Source organism: Eurosta solidaginis, chromosome 2 (assembly GCF_040869045.1).
Source record: "Eurosta solidaginis isolate ZX-2024a chromosome 2, ASM4086904v1, whole genome shotgun sequence".
Lineage (NCBI taxonomy): Eukaryota > Metazoa > Arthropoda > Insecta > Diptera > Tephritidae > Eurosta > Eurosta solidaginis.
In genome coordinates, this window is record NC_090320.1 from 283,742,536 (window position 1) to 283,766,214 (window position 23,679).

Genomic DNA, 23,679 nt, shown 5'->3' on the forward strand with positions numbered 1-23,679 from the left:
ACTGTAGACAGTCCAAATTAGCCAGTTGACTCTCAAAAATCGACACTTCGCCTTAGGTACAACCATGATCGCCTTACCGATCCTTGGACATCGCATCCCGGGGTCTAGGCGCAACCGCCATCATAGCTCTTTGGTGAGAACCCCTGTCATTTAATACTCTCTCTTCTGGCGTGATCATCACTACCGCCGTCATCACCCTTAGGCGATAGCCACCGTCATTCACTGTTAGCTAGTACCCTACCTCTTCCTGCGGAGAACCGCCGTCCTTGGATCGTAATATTCTCAAGGACATTACCTAGAAAACATCACTATCTCTCTCTACTGGATTCAGGGTTGTGGATATTCTAGCCTGAGGGCCGCGTGTGTATGTGTGTTCGAAATAAATACACTAATTTACTGCATATTTATTTAGGTGGGGGAAGTGGGACCTCCACCCGACTCTGGATTGACTGAGCATACCTCAGCCTGTGACCAAACCTACCCCATAAAGTTTTTATTAAGAGAGGCACGGGGTGCCTGAACTAAGTTTTAATTCGAAGTCAGACCATCTCAGTTTTTTTTCGGATTCTTGTTTTGGGGGCTAAAATAAGCTCAGCAGTAAAATTTTACGAAAATTCCCCGAGCGCTTTTTGAGAAAATTGCTTTTTGGTGCACCTAACATCAATTTTACTGTGACAGTGAAAATATACTCTTGGTGATACGTACCGTAATTTTTAGGTCCAGTTGAGGACATTAGCCCTACGTACCCTACTGGAGTTAGGGGCCAAAAACACCTTTTTCATGGGTTGATTCATATTTTGGCTTAACTATATTTCTAACAATATTTCTGTTTGGACTACGAACAAAACTTTTATGCCATCAGAAAAAGGAAATTTTTGCGTCTCTAACATTATATAATTTGTAAATATATATGTAGAAACGTGAAGGAAACCATACCTTACTATAAGATATTGAATGGATTATATTATAATAGAGTCTATGAATAGAAGAGCAAGAAACTCTGCTGCTCTATTCCCAAAATTTCTCACAGCATTTGTTTGCTTGGTTTTTATGCAATGCACACAAACAAAAAAACTCACACCCATATGTACCATAATTCCTCCACGTGAGTAGTGGTCACATTTTGCCATTTTCTCGAATATAGCCAAACACCAATTTCCATTTTCATTTCCAAGCCATCAAAATTTCATCAGCTTCTACAATCATTGATGCATACGTACGGAGTACTACACAAACATACTCATCTTTATACACACTCCACCACAGAAAGGATGTGCTCATACAATAACCATGAATGTCTTGGTGTTGTACACAAAATTTTTACAGATAAGCCCTTCTGGACACACAAACAACATCTTTCTCAACAGTATGCCTATCGTAATGGAAGTGCCACAATACCATGCGAAGCCATCGCAGAACCACCAGCCAATTTTACTTGGTATAAAAATGGTAACAAGAAACATTTACGCAATGACAAACATTACACAATTGAAACAGATTATTATTCATCGAATTTGACGATACAAGCGCGTGACGACACCGTCTACGATACGTATCGTTGTGTAGCCGAAAACAATCTGGGTTCAATATACCGCAATACAATATTACATCATGGTGAAAAGCCACCACCACCAAGCGTTCTACAATTGCGTGGCTTCAATTCGAATACGTTTGATGTGGATGTGGGTTCGGTGCGTACATCACCGGTACGACATTTGATGGATGTGAATGGCTTTCGTATTGAGTATATGACCGAATATGAATTCAAATCGGATGCGGGTAAATGGACGAATGCTAAGCGTAAAGACTTCCAATTTGAAGATGGTAAGTACACAAAGGCGCTTGCTCTTGAAGTGAACTTAAGCTAAGTCAAAAAGGGGTAGAAGGAGACATATAGATGTGAATGTAATGTGGATGCTTTCAGATTAATTAAACCAAAAGTTTCCTTCAAGAAAATTTTTAGAAAGTTTAGGGTTACACCGTCTTTCATAGGAATATAGAGCTCAAGTCTCTCTCTAACTTAATCCTGCTAGCCTTCGACTTATTTCCGTATTACATTCTAAAATATTTCAATAATTTATTGGTATCTCATATTTAGGACATATTCATGGATTTGGAAGTTGACCCGTTGCTTCACGCATTTTTCCATATGTTGTTATAATCCGCGTGCTTTGCACACAGAGTATATTAACTTTGATTGGTTGAGGATTGTTTGTACAGGTATAAAGGAATCGAGATAGATATAGACTTCCATATGTCAAAATCATCAGTATCGAAAAAAAATGTCATTGAGCCATGTCCGTCCGTCCGTCCGTCTGTCCGTTAGGATGGTAACTTGAGCAAATATTGAGATATATTCACCAAATTTAGTACGCGAGCTTATCAGAATAGATTGGTATTGAAAATTAGCGAAATCGGATGATAACCACGCCCTTTTTATATATATAACATTTTCGAAAACACAAAAAACCGGATTATTTAGTAAATAAAACGCCTAGAATGTTGAACTTTGACATGTGGACTGATATTGAGACGCTTGATAAAAATTTGAAAATTTGTTTTTAAATGGGCGTGGCACCGCCCACTTATGATAAAATCAATTTTACAAATATTATTACTGATAAATCAAAAATCGTTAAACCTATCACAACAAACTTCGGCATAGAGGATGCCTTTACTATAAGGAATGCTTTGAAGAAGAATTAACGAAATCGGTTAAGGACCACGCCCACTTTTACATAAAATATTTTTAAAAGGGTTGTTGGCGAAAATAATAAGCTATATCTTAGCGAAAAAGAGCTTTGTAAAATGGGATTTTACTTTCTAAATTGAATTATAACATTAAATTGGAAAATACTAAAAATTTTTAAAATGGGTGTGGCAATGCCCCTTTTATGACTAACCAATTTTCTATGTTTCGGGAGCCATAACTCGAAGAAAAATTAACTATCGTAATGAAATTTTGTACAAATATACTCCTTATAGCAGAAAATATTTCTAGTAAAAATGGACGCGATCGGTTAAGGGCCACGGCAACTTAGATATAAAACAAATTTGAAAGTGACGTAGACTAGAATGATAAGCTTAAACTTAAACAAGTAAGGACGGGACTGTCTTCGGCTGTGCCGAAGACTTCATACCTTTCATAAATGGGGCTGAACAGTAATCTTATCCCGTTCGTAATCTCCAAATAATCGGATGTATAAGATAAGAAATATATAGTGAACAGATGTACATACCTAAACGATTTTTAAGATAAATACAAAATAAAAAATGGCAAAAAGCCCCCTTATCTGAACGATCGGTTGTATGGGATATATATTATATATAGCTCTGATACAAAATGATTTTTACAGGAAATCTTCTATGATATATTAAAATAAATATCACCAAATTTAACGTTTTTATTTTGGAAATTAAGGGAGAAATGGGTAAATATCTTTCTATCTGAAGGACCAGTTGTATGGGATATATGTTATATATAGCTCCGATGGAAATGATTGTTTCATGAAATCTTCTATGATATATTAGAATAAATATCACCAAGGTTAACGCTTTTATATTGGAAATTAAGGGAGAAATTGCTAAAAATCATTCTATCTGAACGATCGGTTGTATGGGATATATCCTATATATAGCTCCGATCGAAGCGCTTTTTTCAGGATATTTTCTATGATATATTAGAATATATATCACCGAGTTTCACATTTATACTTTCTAAATTGCGGCAGGAATGGCCAAAATCGTCTTATCTGAACGATCGGTTGTATGGGAGATATATGTTGTAGTGGTCCGATCCTACCGGATCCGACAAATGTCTAATATAATACAAAAATATATCCTTGTGCCAAATTTTATTGAGATATCTCAACATTTGAGGGACTAGTTTGCGTTCAAACAGACAGACGGACGGACAGACGGACATGGCTATATCACCTCAGTTCGTCGCGCTGATCAATTCGGTATACTTAATGGTGAGTCTATCTCCTATATTTCTCAACGTTACAAACATCGGACCAAAGTTAATATACCATTTGATGTTCATGAAAGGTATAAAAAATTATTGAATTAATGATTTCACTTATCAAGTTTTATTGTAAGAGCAAATGGGGAGACAATTTTTTTTTAACGGGCGATGCCACGTGTTATGTAGAAAAATAATTTATCTGAAATGAAATGTACAATTGAAGCGCACGTTGAGTATATAATATTCGGTTACACCTGAACTTAGACATCTTTACTTGTTTTGTAATTACGAATTTCGCCACAGTTTTAAAATAGACAGGACTCAGATATTTTCCTTATAAATAAAGAAATATGAGAGCTTTGGAAAGTGGGCGGTTACACGCCTCAATCAAAAGCCTTTGATTCCCCGAAATTATTACAAGTATATAGCAGACAATCAAAGTCTCAATGATCCCACAAACATATTTATAAGAGAAAATTAATTTGAGGGGAGGACAGAAAGGAAAGTGAAAAAAGTAAGAGAGAAGATTCCGGTTGACTGGAATTAGCGAGGGGATGTGAAAGAAATGGTTAGAGATTTTCTCAAGTAAGTCATACTTACCCACGTAGACATTGATATTATAGTGCAGTGAAATGAGACCCGCTGGCGGAGTTGGCTTGGTTATGGTGTGTAAATGGATAAAGTGACAGCAACCTCAGAGGTTATCGAATTTTAACTTGCTTATAGAAGCAGACGAAGAGAAATGGTCCTACTCTATAGAAAGGACCATATGGAAAAATGTCCTTTGGAATCTCCCATTGCTGCCAATTGATAGAAGTGTAGTTTTTGATTACAGTCACCGCAGGAAAGGAGAATATACAATCTTGGAGAAAAGGAAAAAGGAAAGGGAACACAAAAATTCAAATAAGAATTAGTAGGAGGAAAAGGCGGAAATGGGAAGAAATTGAAAATAACGGCAGTAGAAACAAAAGTATTAGGACATTAATATTAAGAAGAAGAGGAGGAGAAAAGAGAAGTTATGATTTCAGTTTCAATTTGAAGGAAGAGAAATTTAAAAGGAAATGGCGGACTGGTGTAAAGAACTACTGAATGGTTGAAATAATTAAATGTTAGAAGAAAATGCCAAAAGATACGCAATAGATCGAGAGAGGGAAATTGAAGTTTAAGTAGAAATTGAAGTTGAAACTAAAATTGCAATCGAAATTGATATTCAAATTGAAATAAAAATTTTAGCTGAAATTTAGACTAAAATTGAAGCTGAAATAGAAAATTGCTCAGTCATAAAAGGGGCGGTGCCACGACCATTTTTTAAAATTTGTAGTTTTTCCCATTTGTTGTTATAAAACCACTTGGGAAATGAAATGCCATTGATATGAACAACTTTTTTGCAAAGTTATAGCTTATTTTATTCGTCCACGATCATTTTTTAAATATTTTATATAAAAGTGGGCGTGGTCCTTAACCGATTTTGTTAAATTTTGGCCAAATCATTTCTAATAGTAAAGGCAACCTCTCTGCCGAATTTTGTTACGATAGGTTTAACGATTTTTGATTTATGGTTAATAATATTTGTAAAATTGATTTTATCATAAGTGGGCGGTGCCACTCCCATTTTGAAAAATTTTCCAAAATTTTGTCAAGAGTCTCAATATCAGTCCACATGTCCAATTTCAGCATTCTAGGTGTATTATTTACTAAATTATCAGGTTTTTTGTGTTTTCCAAAATTTTATATATATAAAAAGTGGGCGTGGTTATCATCCGATTTCGCTCATTTTCAATACCAATCTATTCTGGGTCCAGATAAGCGCGCATACCAAACTTGGTGAATATATCTCAATATTTACTCAAGTTATCGTGTTAACGAACAGACCGACGGACGGACGGACGTGGCTCAATCAAATTTTTTTCTCGATACTGATGATTTTGATGTATTGAAGTCTATATCTATCTCGATTCCTCTATAACTGTACAACCAACCGTTATCCAATCAAAGTTATAACACCCTGTTTACAAGTACAGCTGGGTATAAAAACTAACCAACACGCCGTAGGGCAGAGGTTCGTTTCTCCGCTATTAAGCGCAACCCGTTTTGTAGCGAGTTACTAAACCACTGCCTTCTTCAATAATTGCCGCTAGATGGGTCTCTTTGCGCTTCTAACCTAGATAGTAAAAAACGTTTAAGTGAAGTACACATAGGCGTGTTAAAAAGAAGTAAAAACAAGTAAGGAAGCCTAAGTTCGGGTGTAACCGAACATTACATACTCAGCTGCCAAACTGCAGCTTGCAAAACTTTTAAATTACCTTCTTTTAAAAGTGGGCGGTTCCACGTCCGTTGTCCAAAGGTTTACTAATTTTCTATTCTGCGTCATAAAGTCATCCCACATACCAAGTTTCATCGCTTTATCCGTCTTTGGTAATGAATTATCGCACTTTTTCGGTTTTTCGCAACTTTCGATATCGAAAAATTGGGTGTGGTTATAGTCCGATTTCTTTCATTTTATACAGCGATGTGAGATGAGTGCCCGAGAACCATACCAAATTTCATTAAGATAGCTCAAAATTTACTCAAGTTATCATGTTTACGGACATGGCTAAATGAATTTCTTTTTTCGTCCAGATCATTTCTATATATAGAAGTCTATATCTATCTCGACTAGTTTATGCCGCTGCGGGATACCTTTATGCGAACAAAATTAATATACTCTGTTAGCTCTGCTCAGCTGAGTATAATTAACTCAAGACAAACAACATTTGCGATAAATAGATTATAAAGTAAAGACAAGGCAAGAAATTAATGTGAGGTTTTGAGTTTTTGCAGTTTCCTTACAACCAATTATTAGGAGTATATTTTATTCTAGTAAACAAATTAATAAAGCAACCTACAAAATATCACAGTTTCCCAAATTAAATGGGGTTTCATGTAAATTTTCAAAATTTACAGGCCTTACATACTTTGCGAGGGTTTTCAAGAGTTGACTTAGCTTAACAACTAAATTGGCAAATAGCCTCCATATTATCCTACTTACTTCTTCTATGCTTATGTTTTAGGCGCAACATTTCTGATCAATAATCTGGAAGCCAATACAACTTACTTAATGCGTGCAGCCACTAAAAATCTTGCTGGTCTCAGTGATTGGACAAAGGTCGAAAAATTCCAAACACTTTCAAATACACCACGATCCTCATCGGCACGTCTCGAGCACCTGAGTGCTGTACAACTCGTATGCATCTCTTTAGTAGAGTTATTGTTGTGCAAGGAGTTTTTATTTGGCCTTCAACCAGTTTGTAGCATAACGAAGTTACGTCTTGCTGCAGGCGTGCGTTCGTTGGTGAAGTGAAGCTGCCAGTGGTAAAATGGATTTGTACAAGAGATTTTATGTTTCGAGTATTACTTGTAGGTACTGCTTGGTTTTTTAGACAAATTTCTGAAGGCAGGAATGTGTGGTAAAAGGAATTCATTATGTAAAAGTGATTACGTTATTTAATAAGGACTTAACTAATCATTAGTATTAAGAGTTGAAGGCTTTGTAGTGCTTGTGTTTTAATTAAATAAATTTTATAGTGTTGTTAATTATGTATAAAAAATATTTATATATTTACAATAATCATAAGTATAAACTTAATTATACATATAAATATATAATTTTAAGTATAAATTGTGTTAACTTTAGTAGTTAATATATAATTGTATTTAATATAAATTGTAATGCTTTCATGTAAAACCATTTCCAGAGCAGATTACGTCTCAGGTAGGAAAGCGCGCTTCAGAAAAACGGTGGATACGAGCACTGTTATAATCAAAATTGATAGCCGCTACACAATCAACTTTTTCCTATAGATGCGTTCAACGCAATCTTATGCATGATGAGTAGATTGCACGTAATTATATGAAGAACAGCTGATCAAGCGACACTAGCGCCATCTGACATAAAATTGTTGGCAATCTTCAACTTTTGCTACATGTAAAGCATACGAAGAAGAACTCGACATTTGCTTTAGCTATACCTAGCAATAAGTTTTTTATGAGGTGTGCTGCTCAGGTGTGTGTGCAATTCATCTTTCTCGACACTACTGAAAAAAAGTAGTTAAAATTTGGCCATAAGTTATAGCAGATCAGTTAAATAAACTACTAAGATTTTGACGGACTAAAAAGCCGTTGCAAACTAAATTTCATACTAATTTCATAAACTTAACAGTTTTATACTAACAAGTGGTTGCATGTTTTTAAGCGGACTTCTTAGCCTAATAGATTCTACAGTGGATACGAAAAGGGTGTGATAAAAAAGAATTGGTCACTTAAATGAAATGAATCATAAGTACTACTAAGATTTTGATCGCAACTTTATATGAAACATTTCATTCTAACTAGGCCATAAATATATTGAGAATACACACAGTGTTGTACACGTTGTATTTCCAACAAACCCAAACTTCGTGTTTGCCAACTGTTTTATGAAAATTATTTCCTAATTGAAATGAAGGCTTAATGAAACCACAACTTTTTTTTAATTAAGTAATCAGTTTTCCTTTTCAAACAGGGTTATTTCTTCATTAACTAACACCTATGCACTTTCTCATATACAATTGGCAATTGTGTAGATGTTTCCAGAAGTATTTCTCGTTCAAAACTGTAAGGGACTATTAGAAAAAAAAAGGTAAATAAATACATTAACCCTGTATGGTGCTAGTAGCATTTTGCCACTTTTTTGACAGCATTATCTATGACTACTAAAAAAATATTAGGAAAATTTCAAAAGCCGTACTTATTTCAATAAAACCAAGCACGCAAGTTACACTTGTCTATAAGACCTTTTATTAAAACCGTTATTCTAAGCTAGTAACTACATTATTTTAAACGGCTCTAATGAAGATGATAATATCTCTTTACCACAAAAAATTGTACTTGTTTGCAAATATTTATTTGAAACATAAGACAAAAACGTCTATCCATATTAAAAGACACGAATTTCTAAACAATATTGTATACTTTTGAACACAAAATTTCTTTCACTATTCACTTTCTTCTCATCTTATTTTTTGACAGCATTAGGGCGCAGTCCAGAATCGGTAACAAAATTTAAAATTTTCGGTTACAAAATACTCGGATAACAAGCGGTAATTTGTAATCAGAATACTCGTCATGAGTCTAAAGTCCTATTTTTTAATGATAGAAGTAACTTTGTTAGTCTAAGGCTGTAAGACCTACACATGATTTTCGACACTTTGCAGCCCCGCGCTTCGGCACATGCCTTTCCCACTTGGTCGATCATGTGCACCTCTATCCTCTTCGTAGTCTTGCCCAATATAATTGGGACTTCTAAAGAGTAAAATTCGAGGGATGCACCCATTTTAGGTAGTTCATACGCTATTTCTTTTTCATATATTCCCTGAGACCCAATATATATCTATGCCTCTCCCGCTTCTATCCAGGGATTGCTGTGCTATGCGAGATTATTGCCTTAATTGTTGCTTGGCTGTCAACATAGAAGTTGACGCGGCTGCAGTTTAAGCTATTTTCTTCCAGTGTTTTTACGTTTTGACAATGGTTACTTATTCCGCCTGAACAACGGTACAGTGATTTGATAGTTTGTAGAATCGCTTTATTTCCGGATCAGCGCAGTATACCGCAGATCCTACTACTTCCGCTACTTTGGAACCATCGGTGTACATGTGTACCGCCTCGTACGCCATTTGGGCACTCTTGCGCCAACCACCGAGATTTCATAAGCATGAATATGTGCACTGCTATGAAGTCAGATATAAAATGACACTAGTCGTTTTAGAAAAAAAGTGCGATAATATAAAAACCAGCATTAACAGCAAAAATAATGTTAGCTTAGAAATCAAACAAGTGCTGCTTTGGAATGTGTAGGCAATTGACCATTGAAGTCCTCTATAGACGAACAAAGACGCTCTACAAGTCACTCATCGTACCTATCCTGATATATGGCTCGAAAACATGGACGGTGTCGAGAGAAGATGAGCTAACTTTTGGAGTGTATGGGTCTTTCCGTGCTAAGATAGTGCAGCGAATAAAACCCCACAGGCTTCATTGGCTAGGTCATGTTATGTGAATGAACGACAACGCTCCGGCCAAGGAAGTGCTTCGGTTAATACCGCAGTTTGAAAGCAGAAGAGAGAGGAGGCCTTCACTGATTTGGAGGAGACAGCTAGGGAAAGACATGACCTCCCTTGATCCTCGCAATTGACGTCAGTTATCTCGAAACAGGGATAGCTGGCGTGACTTGTTATGCAGCGGTCAAAACCGCTTAGGCGGTTAAGTGGCAATTAATGATGATGATGATGTGGTTAGTTATAAATTACTGATATAGTTCAATTGAAACTTAAATTTATTTTTAAAGTTAAAAATGTTTGTCTAATCAAAATATGTGTTATCTTAACAAAACCACAACAAAAAATGTTCGATATTTACGAACTCGTGAAAACAGAATATAATTATCGTTAAAATAAGTTACATATTTGAAAGAGATTGATCCATACACATTGTTGTACATATAAGAAGGAAAATAAAAATTTTCTCTATAATAGCAAAGTAAAACTTAATTAAAATATTCACTTATTGTTGTTACGTGCCAAAAAAAAAATATTATTCGCACTCGAAATTATATAACAATATTAACATACTTGTATACATTCATACTTTAGAATTACCAGGAACGCGCGAAAAATATCCAAATTTCGGTGCATCGAAATCTAAATTACCTATCTTTACAAAAATGTTTATATTAATCTAATGATGTGTATAATCGCAACGCCTCATAAACCCAATAAAAGTGCATTTGTACACAAAATTTCAGAATCAGCATAGAATTTTTATAAAACAAAAACAATCCAACAAATATAAATGCGAAATAGCAAATTTGTATTTTAGCTGGAAAAATTTGTATAAAATTACTTTTAAATGAGCTTTAGCAAATATAATAATAACAAACAAATAAACACACAAATACACACACACAACCAAACGAAAAACCAAAAGTGCACACACAATTAAGCATTGAATTAAAAAAGCTGAAAAATAGAACACAAAAATTTGTTATGCAATTAAAATTTTGAAAACATAATTAAGTAATATAGAAAGGTATAGAATTTCCATGTACATTAAATTAGTATGATTTTAAATATATACCTACATATATATTTACCACACACACACATTTAAATATATATTTAGCCGAAAAGCGAAACAAACACTGTGCAGCAAAACGTATATAAATTATAATAAATTTAAATTTGTATAAATGTAAAACTTAGTTTTTTTGTTTATGTATTTTTGTGCTGCATTTGTTGAAGCCAACAAAAGTACTATCACGGATTTGAGGTACAGTGAAATAAAATAACTAAAAAAAATGTTTAAGTTGAACGATTTTATTGAAAATAATACTTACATGAAGTAATAATAACACTAAAAGCTAGAAAATAATTAGGTAGGTCCTAGGTACTAGGACACTCCTCCTAGATTGGTGGGCGTTGTTCACACAATTAAATAAAAGCGTTGGACGCGTCAAATTTCTATTGATAATCATATATAATATACAAGACTACTGAACCTTAATCGGGTTGTGCTGCGCCTTATGTCTTTAGAAACTCCACGCGCCCAACGCTTTTATTTAATTGTCTGATTACGTTCTAGATTGATGAGGAGTGCGATGACTAGTAGCTAGAAGCTACCTAATTATTTTCTAGCTTTTAGTATTATTAATACTTTATGTAAGTATTGTTTCCAATAAAACCGTTTATTTGATTGTTTTTTTATTATTTTAATACTTAAATTTCACTAACAGAATGTGAACTTACGTTAGGTTAGGTTAGGTTAGGTGGTAGCTGCCCTGATAAGGATAGCTCACTTGGACAACACGAAGGTCCGTTGTGATACCACATACACCAAAAATAACAGTGACTTAGATCTAGCTACTTAGAGATCCGCTTGGCTATCAGAGTAGATTTTAAATTCCCTAACTGTAGTTGCACTGGATAGCATTCCATCCACCGCATCCTTAATCGCAGCAACTTCCGCTTGGAATACACTGCAGTGATCAGCCAACTTAAACTTGTGGCTTAAATTTAGCTCTTGACAAATGACCCCCCTCCAACATTTCCGTCCAACTTCGGCCCATCCCATTCGACCCAGATAATTCCCCTTTCCCACTCCTCCCTCGGGGGAACGACTGGGATGAAGGTTGCATAGGGAACCGTCATCCACATACAATAGTCCGTCCTGTTCGGGATAAAGTCGAAATTAGTAAGAAGGCTAGAGTGTCCGAAGTCGAAAGCTCATAACCCATATCACGAAGCCTGACCAACGACCGGGCCGCGGCTGCCTTTCCCGCAATATCTACTGGATGTATGTTCAGCATGACATTCAGTCCCAAGGTAGGTGTTGTTCTCAGAGCGCCACTGATACCAATCAGCGCCGCCCGTTGCACGACACTAACATTTTGGAGGTGCTCGCTGTGTCCAGTGTTTTCCACTAGACCAGCACCCCATATAGCAGAATCGATTTGACCACCATCTCATAAAGCCAGTGTACTACTACTGGCGAGAGTCCCCATCTCTTTCCGATATCCCCTCTGCAGCAGTACAAGGCAACGGCGGCTTTCCTGGCCCGATCTTCCACATTGGGTCTCCAGGACAGATTCTTGTCCAAAACAATCCCCAAATATTGAACCCTATCATAAAGTACCAACGGTACCCCCCCCCCCCCCCCCCCCAATCGAGGGTTCTGAAATCGGGCATCTTATATCTCCTTATAAAAAGAACCAATTCCGTTTTTCCCTGGTTGACGGCCAATCCATATGATTCAGCCCACCTAGCCACAGTATCCAAGTAGCCCTGCAGACCATCGCGCAGGGTGCCCAGAAATTTGCCTCTAACTAGGATAGCGAGGTCATCTGCATAGGCTACCACCCGACAACCATTGGTCCCCAGCTCCACAAGAAACTCGTTGACCACCACAGCCCAGAGCAGAGGAGATAGGACACCCCCCTGTGGCGTGCCCATGCACACCTTCCTCTTAATTATGGCCCCTCCCCACACCGCGGCGACAATTATGCCGCATAGAAGTTTGTTAATAAATTCAACCAGAGCCGCCTCGACTCCTAAACCCACCAGAGCTCTTTCGATTGCCCCCGGTAACACATTGCTAAAAGCCCCCTCGATGTCTAGGAAGGCACCCAGAACATACACTTTGTGTTCTAGGGACCCCTCTTTTAGCTTTACAATCGAATAGAGAGCCGTTTCCGTGGATCTTCCCTTGCCGTACGCATACTGTGAAGCCGACAGTAACCCCCGAGGTATCCTTTCCCGTAGGTACAGGTCAATCAACCGCTCAAACGTCTTAAGAAGAAACGACGAGAGACTGATTGGCCTGAAATCCTTAGGTGATACATGAGAGCTTCTACCGGCCTTCGGAATGAAAATAACTCTAACCGAGTGCCAAGACTTCAGGATATAGTTAAACCTGAGGCAGTTAGTGTAGATGATGGCCAACTAGCGGCAGGAAGTCCCCAAAGAATTTTGAAGTTGCGCAGGAATGATTCCATCCGGGCCCGGAGACTCATAGGGCTTGAACGACCCTATAGCCCAGGTTATTTGACTTTCCCGTATTGGAATGGCAGGCACTTCTGCATGGCCAACGTCCGCCGACCATGCAGGCGAAGATCCCTGCGCAATTGGGACATCGGGAGAACTTACGTGCTCCAAAGCATTTTGATGCCACTTTTACCAGACTGTATGTAATATTTGTTCAATGGCCAAATCGATCTCGATCTTTGCGCTACCTGGCGGCGATTTTTTCATAGGTAGCTTTCTTTTAATGCATGTAATATATGTTCCAAATATGAGCAAAATCGGACAACAAACAGGATTTTTTTGAATATTGCATTGTCATCTGGTTCTCGACTATATTCCAAGTTTCAAGCTTGTTGCTTATCGGGTTAATTAAACATTAATAAAATGCGTAAAGATTGCTACACAGAGTCAAGCTAAATAAACCCGTTTAAAAAATGCGATACTTCAGTTCTGTTGTTATTTGCTTACCGAAAGTTCACTCCTATTAAACTCATCCCTACATATTGTAATTCCGCTTTCAGTAGCATCACCACCTCACGCTCCCATTATAGCAGCGCTTATTAAGCAATTGAGAATTCAAGAACAAAATTCAAGTAATCACTTGCAAGCTTTAATTCGCATTAAATTTGATAGATCATCGAAGGCGCGACCTACGTCTGTACCACAAACACTTTGCGTGAACAGATTGTATATCCCTTATTTTGCACAAGTCCGCCACTTTTGACTCGTAGGTGACTTCGGTCGCCCAATACCTTAGGATGTTCGGTTATTGGGCGTGAAGAAACCAAGCTCCCAACACCTCTTTCTCCCAAAAGAGTTGGGAATCGATCTACCGAATGGTCATCGTCGCCAGTAACCGCTTTTCCAACCATCGTAACCACCCCGCTATTGATAGATAAGACAACAGTCCACTGCAAACCTCGTTACTGTCAACCGATACACTATTTAACGAAACCTGAGCACCGTTCACCGATTATACCAGCAACCGTAAGATGCCCGTAAATCGATACACCGTGCACCTGTTCCGCCACCTATCCAATTAGTCTAGCAGCAATAAAACGCTGCCCATCGATCCTACGCCTGTCACCCCTTCCATTTATCAGCGATTAGTTAAAATTAAGCATCCAATGTTACAACTAGATACAATTTTCTGCCACGGTGCGTGTTTGCGTACAACTGAACAAAATACCACCAACAAATCAACGCATGTTCATTTAGAAGGGAAATAGGTGTCTTATTGGCTTTGGATTGATTGAGTGCTACCACAGCTTTCGAGGAAACCCAACTTTATATATTACTCATAATGCTTTCAGATAGGGTTAATGCATGTCACCCCCTACCCTCCCTCGGCCGATATCTCTCCTTTTGCTTGCAGGAAAGGAACTTATTCCTATTCTTAACCAGAAAAAAAAACTGAATACTCTTTACGGCGGTTTTAAAAATTCTCCCCACGTAAAACTGTTGTCAGAAAAACCCTCTTTGAGGATAATGCCGTGTTTAAGACTTCAATGAGATATCTCACTGCTCAACAGCCCGAAACGAATCCACCACCTTAGCAAAAATGGGAATATCTCCGGATATATTATTGTTAGACATGGCAGTAAATAACCCCATCCTTTGATGCGGAAGTATTCCAGAGGGCCGGCCGTCAAGGATAATTATAATGGTTCCATGAACTTATTAACGCTCACATGGTTATTGTTAAACAAACGCACTGCTAAAACAACGAAAATGATTTGTGTATTATCTCAGATATATCTCAAAACAAATACTTTTTAAGGTTCTCGAAAAACATCGTTTTTGCCTGTGTGAAATTTACTTTCCTCTGACCAACTTTTCTGCTGCTACATTGATCAGGCTTCATTGGCTATGGGCTCTCTTACTTCGGAAAGTCTAACACACAAAATATTGTGTGCTGACAATTGCTCCATATGCATGCTGCAATTATTTGCTAGAGATGGGATTGGAGAAAACGACTAATCCGAGACAGTGGAAACAGATTCGTAGCTCGATTGGATTTGTGCGGGATGTCTGTTGCAAGTTTTTTTATAAAACCACGTTATAAACTTTTAAACTTGCCATGTCGCATTTAAGCATGGTTTTTGTTGGCCACCTGTGAAAAACTTAGCATGATTCTGAGAGTCCGTATGATTACTTCGCTTGAAAACACATCTTATATAGTAAAGTAACTGTGTAATTTGACACTTACGAGCATTCGGTATATATTGTCTAAACCGCAGAGAGTTCCTCTTTCCAAGTATCAGTTTTTTATAATTGATAGATGAAAGTTATGACAATTGTCCATTGCGGTTATTAGGTTGGCCAGAAAACAAAGCTGGTTGTGTATTGTATAATCTTTTGTTTTTATTTCACTTTGTGGAGATCTGAAAATGGAACACTTCCACAAATTCAGAACAAATTATAGCCACTCGAGCTCACCTGATGTAAGAGTAAACAACATTTCCGCTGAATCCATGCAACCACAGAGTTGCTATATGTATAATACATCCCTCAGAAACACACACGCAGAACAAAGCCAACTGAAGCCCCTGTCTTTTATAGGTACCACGGTTTTCATTAAAAATGCATTACAAATAGTAATGTCGCACATCAAATGTGAGTGCAGCCGCATAAAGAAGTGAAATGAATGTAAAATACTTAAATAAATAAAATTCCATATAAAACAAAATCATAAAAAGTTGGCAAACACAAGCGACCCAAAAGGCAATTACGATTGAAGCATTGAAATCTGAATCCGAAAATGTTATTCCTCTTTAACGAATTCGTGCATAAGTGTATATGTATGAAGCCGATAAAGGAAGCAATTTCGCAGCAAGAAGCGCAAAGAGTGGCAACGAATGGCGCTAAAGCCAAATCCAGATAGTAAATTGCAGCAAACAATAAATGACCCAATCATTGCAGTCAACGGCGCGCATTAAAACTTATGTAAATACTCCTTTGTGCAAGTGTGTATGTGCGTGTGTATGGGTGAATGTATATGAGTTTGGGCTTAAAAAGGCATTAGTTGGGATGAAGTAAAAGATGGCTTTGGTGGTGGTGTAAGCTTTTGATATTGGTTAGTGGTGACGAAAAATTTGGGAATAAAATAAGCAGTGCAAGAATTATGGGTAGGAGGACACCAAAACAGGAAATATATTTTAATACCGTATATAATAAAAACAAGTAAGGACGGGACTGTCTTCGGCTGTGCCAAAGACTTCATACCTTTCATGAATGGGGCTGAACAATAATCTTATCCCGTTCGTAATCTCCAAATAATCGGATGTATAAGATAAGAAATATATAGTGAACAGATGTTCATACCTAAACGATTTTTAGGATAAATATTAAATAAAAAATGGCAAAAAACTTCCTTATCTGAACGATCGGTTGTATGGGATAGGTATATACTATATACATATAGCTCCGATCAAAGTGATTTTTTCAGGAAATCTTATATGATATATTACAATAAATATCACCGAGTTTCAAGTTTGTACTTTCTAAATTAAAGGAGAAATGGCCAAAAATCTTTCTATCTGAACGATCGGTTGTATGGGATAAACCTATATATAGCTCCGATCAAAGTGTTTTTTCAGGATATCTTCAATGATATATTAAAATATATATTATCGAGTTTCACGTTTATACTTTTTACACTTCGGCAGAAATGACCAAAATCGTCTTAACTGAACGATCGGTTGTATGGGAGATATACATATGTTATAGTGGTCCGATCCTGCCAGATCCAACAAATGTCTAATATAATACAAAATACATCCTTGTGCCAAATTTCATTTGAGATATCTCAAAATTTGAGGGACTAGTTTGCTTTCAAACAGACAGACGGACGGACGGACAGACGGACATGGCTATATCAACTCAGTTCGTCGCCCAGGTCAATTCGGTATACTTAATGGTGAGTCTATCTTCTATATTTCTCAACGTAACAAACATCGGACCAAAGTTAATATACCAATTCATGTTCATGGAAGGTATAATAATTGCTTGCAGACTATGTAGCCGATATTAATAGGTAAAATGGCTATCAATTGAACCCCCAAAGACAAAAGCTTTTCAACTAGTCGTTACAATTCTCGAAATAATAATGCAGAGAAGTGTATTCGCAAAAGCCGACGACGTAGCGATTCGAATCTCAGGTAAAGTCCTGACTACCATTAACGACACATTTTGCAGCAATTTCCTCTAAGAAGAGCAAAATAGGTTGGGGGTAAACAAAACTTGAATTGTGCTCTCTTTCAACTTATCGGGGCTAAATAATAAATAATAAATAATAAATAATAATAAATAATTCTTTCTTCCGAAGCCAAATATTTTTGCTTGATTCTCGACTCCAAATTAAGCTGCAAAAGGTTTTGCGAAAGGAACTGGGAACAATCTCCGCATATCATTCTATTCCTGTCTGATGGAAGGCGCTAGACAAAAAAAAGCAGTCAGCAGAGGCTTTTGAAGGTGCAAAGGCTAACCCACTTCACTTCAATCTGGTCCCGAATAATAATTCAAAATAAATGCCACGATGTGTTGCATATAAATATTTTTTTATTATTAATATAAAAGAAAAATAAAAAAAATGCTGCACACGGCTAGCTTTTCGGGACCTGAGTTTTAAGCTTGAAATGTCCAACATTCATACTTCGTACTGGTGTAAAGGCAGATGGCTCTTTCCACTCAGCCATATGAAAACCATGCTGGACGATTTGTAAACTGTATCTCAGTTTTGCTTCAAGTTATTTTGCTTATTTCTTCAATGCAGGTGAAGCCGCGTGTAAAAGTTTGTAAAACGTACTGTTTCGAATATTTGCAGCTTCGCTATGTCACTATGCCGCAAGTAATAAATGCTGAACAAAAACAACAAAGAAATAGAAAACAGCCACACATTTGTATATGTACACAGCAATTAAGAGCGCATATTTTTCAGGCATATTCACATACATATATGGAAGGCTACCGAGAATATGAGATGCAGTGATGTAATATAACTCAGCCATATACACACATCTATATAGAAGCCAATGGCCAATATGAGAAACAGAAACGAGAAATAAGTAAGCAACTACTCGAGAAGGCTATTTATAAAAAATCAAGACCCTAGGAGAAATAGGCGAATGAGGCAACTGAGAGTAAAATAGTAGCGGAAGCTAAAGAACAGTCAATGAGTTTAATTATAAAATGTTGTTATAGTGTTTATTATTTATTATTAAATTATTAACTTTGTATTTTATACTTTACATTTTGAATACTTTGTTATCGAATTAGTTTTTAAAAAATTAAAATTTTTGTGATATCAAAATGAAACTTTTTTAATAATAAAATTTTAAACATCAAATAAATAAAATAATATTTAAAAAAAAGTTACATTTAATATTAATTCATTATTTATTTGTTTTAAATTTTGTTGGAGGGGGAGTAAATATACTGTTTATTATTTATTATTAAATTATTAACTTTGTATTTTATACTTTTGAATATTTTGTTATCGAACTAGTTTTTAAAAAATTAAAGTTTTTGTGATATCAAAATGAAAATTTTTTAATAATAAAATTTTAAACATCAAATAAATAAAACAATATTTTTAAAAAAATAAATATTTTAAATATTTGATTAACCACCAAAGTTGTAAGCGATTAATGTTATTGTTATTATGGGACGGTTGATGGCAGTTTTTAAGTTGATATTGCGAGTTTTTTCCCACTGCCTCCTTTGACATGTACGAAGCCAAATGCATAAATTCGTAAACGGTATGCATTCCCAGCATGGTGCCATTGTTTTTTTCTTGTTTTTGTTTTTGTTGTGTGTCGAACAATTTTGTATTCAATTATTTCTTTTGCATTTGCTGTGTATTTATTTTGTTTATTTCATTTTATTCATTTGCAGATTTTTAAGTTTTGTTTTTTCTGGCACACAACCAACACAATTCGTTTTAAGTGCGTACAACCGCAATACAGTAGTTAATCTTCGACATTTCACCCACAAACATCCGGTTGGTGCATTATCCGCATTCAGCAGTTCAACACTGGGTGCTTGATGGGCGGTAAGCCAGCAAAATGCAAACTGATAAAATTGAAAATCAAAAAGTCCATAGCAATCTGTGACAAACAGCTGCAACTGTGCCATTTATTGTAATACCCAAGAACTGCCCAACGACTGAGTGCCTTCCTGCTGCCTGCACTTCTGCACCAACAAATAAATAAATAACAAAATAAAATGTTTAAATAAAAAGGAAAATTATTGCCGCATAAAATAAAATGAAATATATTCGTATATGCGAGGATAAACCCAGAAGGCTTTGGTCAAATATAAAGCGCGGAATAACTTTAATGCCTTTTCGTATATTAAGCAAAAAATTTATATATACAACAACAGCAATGCAACCGTTAATTCTATGTATAAGCTCTATCGCATAGCCACCAAGTGTATATTTAAGTGTTTGCAGTGATATGCAACTTCAAGTATTTGGAAACCGACTCTGTTAAAGCCTCATAAAGACTGAATGGGCCCATAGTGTTACCAGAAAGCTGCTCAAGGGCCAAGCTGAAAAACTGCATCAGAATCGAGGACCTATGTTACAAAATATTTCCGCCCTCTTGGCAAATACAAGCTTTTTGAAACCGATGCCACTTGCTGCTTCTAGAACTGATAACTGTGTCACTCTCAAATTCCAGCCGTTTCTAGTATTAAACTGAGACACGAAGCTTAAGTAAGCATAGAGAAAACGAAAATTTCGATAACTTATGGATAAATGATTTACTGTAGTTCTTTAATAGTGGCCCTAAATGAACATCTCGCCATGATTTGCATAATGCCGTGCAATAAAGAACTGTTTCGTGCATTTCTATAGCGAATACTACACGTTTTCCCTCAGTACTTTCCATATCCTTCGTGAGGTGTTTCTAATGTATCGGCTATCTCTATATACCCTCAGTTATAAGAGTCTGCTTAACATCGCCCCAAAATGAAAAATGCTAATTATTTTCTTGTCTTAGCTGTAGAGATCCAACAAGGTAGCTCAATGTCTTCCAAGCATACGAAGTACCCTAACAATAACAAGGTAATATTAGGAAGGTACATACTGGAAACTGTTAAAGAGTTTGCTCCATACCTAAAAAAAAGTATTGGAGTTAATAATCTTGAAACAATGCAGAATTTATATCTTAAAATTCTCGAAAAAACTACAAAGTAGTCCGTATTTTTTTGACAATGATACCAAAACCCTCTTTAAAACAATACTAAATCAATATTTTAACACTGGATTGATCTCTAAAACAATCCCCAAAAATTTTCAAAAATAATAACAAAATAACATCGAAGTGAACATGAAATAATTTCGAAATGATCCCGAAAATAATATTAAAATAACAAATCCTAGTATGCAATGTATGACGGTGTTCTAAAGATTGATCTACCAGAAAACACGCAAATTTTGGGATATGCTGATTGTATTGCAGTGGTAGTAGTGGCCAAGGCCTGCCTCAAGTTTTATGTAATGACGCCGTAAGAAGAATAAAGGAATGTCTGACCAGTACGAGACTCGAGTTGGCTAGCCAAAAGACAGAAGTGGTATTAGTAAGTTCCAAACGGTCGGCGAAAGAGTTAGTCTTAATTGTTGGGGATCATCAAATCGCTTCAAAGGATTCTGTAAAATACTTAGGAGTACACAGTTAACTTTCAAAGAGCACTTCAGAGAGGTGGAAGAGAAAATTACTAAAGTTAATGGAGCACTTATGTGAATAATGCCTAACATTGATGGTCCAAGCGAAGCTACCCGTCAGCTATTGTCCACAGTAACCAGCTCGATAATACTGTACGCAGCACCAGTGTGTACGGATCTAAACGGACCCATCAAAAAAATATATCAGCAGCGTACCGACTTGCAGCTATAAGAATAGCAAGTGCTTATCGGACGTTGTCCGACGACGCGATCCTGGTCCTAACCCGAAAAATCCTAGTGGACTTACTGGCAAGCTAAATGGCCGATCTGTATAACACTAATATCGAGCGACCATCTGAAGAAGCCAAGAAAAGGGCAAGGACACAAACAATGGCTAAGTGGCAAGAACAGTGGGAGGCCTAAATTAAAAGGCGTTGAACCTTCACGTTAGTTTGGGACGTAGCTCAATGATATGAGCGGAAGCACGGTGAACTGAACTACCATCTCACGCAGATACTGAGTGGACATGATGGTTTCAAAGAGTACTTATGGAACCGTAGGATAGAGGAAGATCTTCTTTGCCCAATGTGTACCACGGAGTTAGAAAATGCAGAACACGTAATGTTCCACTGCCCCCGTTTTCACGAGGTAAGTCTCAACTTGCATAGAGTTTTTGGGGAGGAACCTACCACGAGAAATTTAGTATCACACTTATTAAAACTTACGCAGATAGACCAAGTTTAGCAAAAACAACGTCTGCCGGGTCTGCTAGTATGCTATAGAGACGACCGATCGCTACGATTTTTTAAGATGACAATATGTGCCATGTATGTACAAAAGCATCTCGTGAAGTTTTGAGCTTCCTTGTGACATAACATCTTTTTTTTTTTGAAAAATCGGTTACATCCTTGATCCTGCATGCTATAGTAATCCTATTTGGGCAATTCCAGGAAATGTCTAGTCGGTTACCTAAATTTTCTTTCTCACCAATTGAGGGACGGCCATGACTAAATCAACTCAAATCGTTATCTTCATCGTTTCAGCAAAATTATGGGTTGGTCTATCTTTTCACCTTTAAAGGCTTACAATTTCGAGATTTGTGACAAATTTTGTTTCAAATTTCATTTATAAAAATTTGAATATGTAACAAGTTCTGAATGTTTTTTGAACGGCAGCACCTTTATGAAAAGCCACAGGTATTCCGCAGGGTACCCATTGTCGCCCCCTATTATTCAAAATTTTCATAAATGATTTGCCCCAGCAATTCAAATTCGCAAAATGTTTGATATGTGCGGACGATGTCAAACTATTTCTGACGATCCGTAATAGCTCTGAATGCACTAATTTTCAATCTGATCTGCACTCTTTTGCCGGTTGGTGCGCACAAAATAATTTATTTTTAAATACAAACAAATGCTGCGTTGTGTCTTATACCAAAAAGACAACTGCGACATATTTTAACTACAAACTAAATGCTAAATCTCTTAATCGTTGTCAAGAGATTAAAGATTTGGGTGACATTTTTGACTCTAAACTCTCTTTTTCCATATGATTGGACTTCATTGTTGCAAAGTCCTTTGCAATGTTTGGGTTCATTAGACGAAACACCAGTGACTTTAAGGACCCTATGACGTTGATGGCACTTTATATATCTTTGGTCAGAAGTGGTATTGAATATTGCTCAATAATATGGAATCCTTTTTATGAATCTAACTCCTATAAAATTGAAAGAGTTCAAAAAGTTTATAAGAAAATTGCTTTACGGATGCTTCACTGGCCAGACGGTCTCCCATCATATACCAGCAGGCGCAAATTGCTTGGTCTTCAGGCTTTGCACGACAGAAGAACTTGTATCTCACTAATGCTTGCCTATAATGTAATAAACTTGAGTATAAATTGATCCGATTTATATAATTTGTTCATTCCATATATTCCACTGCGTAATCTTCGGCATAATAGATTATTTATCGAAATAACTCATAAAATGAATTATGCTATGAATGAACCTATAACTAGGACTATACATCTAGCAAATCGATTCAGTAATGTTCTTAATTTTAATAACAGCTTATATAAGTTTAAGCTTGAATTGTTTTCTATTTTTAACTAGTCTGTAAGGAATCATGTACTTTTAGACCGAATGAATTAAATAAATAAATAAATAAATAAAAATTTATTGGATTTACGTACGAACAACTCAAATAACTCGATTTCTCCATAACATGAGTAAAGATATTCACACATCGAAACCCGTTTATTCGGTGTCGGGTATGCATATCGCTTAGTTAATTTGTTAAATGTATGGGAGTTTTTGCATTGATGAAGAAAGAACAAATTTTGCTTCAGTAATCAAGAACAATTTTGAGTTTTGTTAGAAAAATAATTTGAAGAAAAAGATGTAAAGAATAACTGAGCAAATGCGTGTGAATATATTTGTATATCAGCAATAT

At 36.3% G+C, this 23,679-nt stretch overlaps 1 protein-coding gene across 12 annotated transcripts in view; it reads left to right on the forward strand.

Annotated features, from left to right (window-relative positions):
* fipi (factor of interpulse interval) overlaps positions 1-11,221 on the forward strand; it is a 642,136-nt gene extending 630,915 nt beyond the window's left edge. For all 12 annotated transcript variants that reach the window (XM_067768273.1, XM_067768280.1, XM_067768275.1 and 9 more), the window contains 2 exons: positions 1,327-1,824; positions 7,018-11,221. In XM_067768273.1, coding sequence (XP_067624374.1) covers positions 1,327-1,824; positions 7,018-7,307 — 788 coding nt within the window. In that variant the 3' untranslated portion in view covers positions 7,308-11,221. The remainder of the gene's footprint in view (positions 1-1,326; positions 1,825-7,017) is intronic.
* The last annotated feature ends 12,458 nt before the right edge of the window (positions 11,222-23,679 follow it).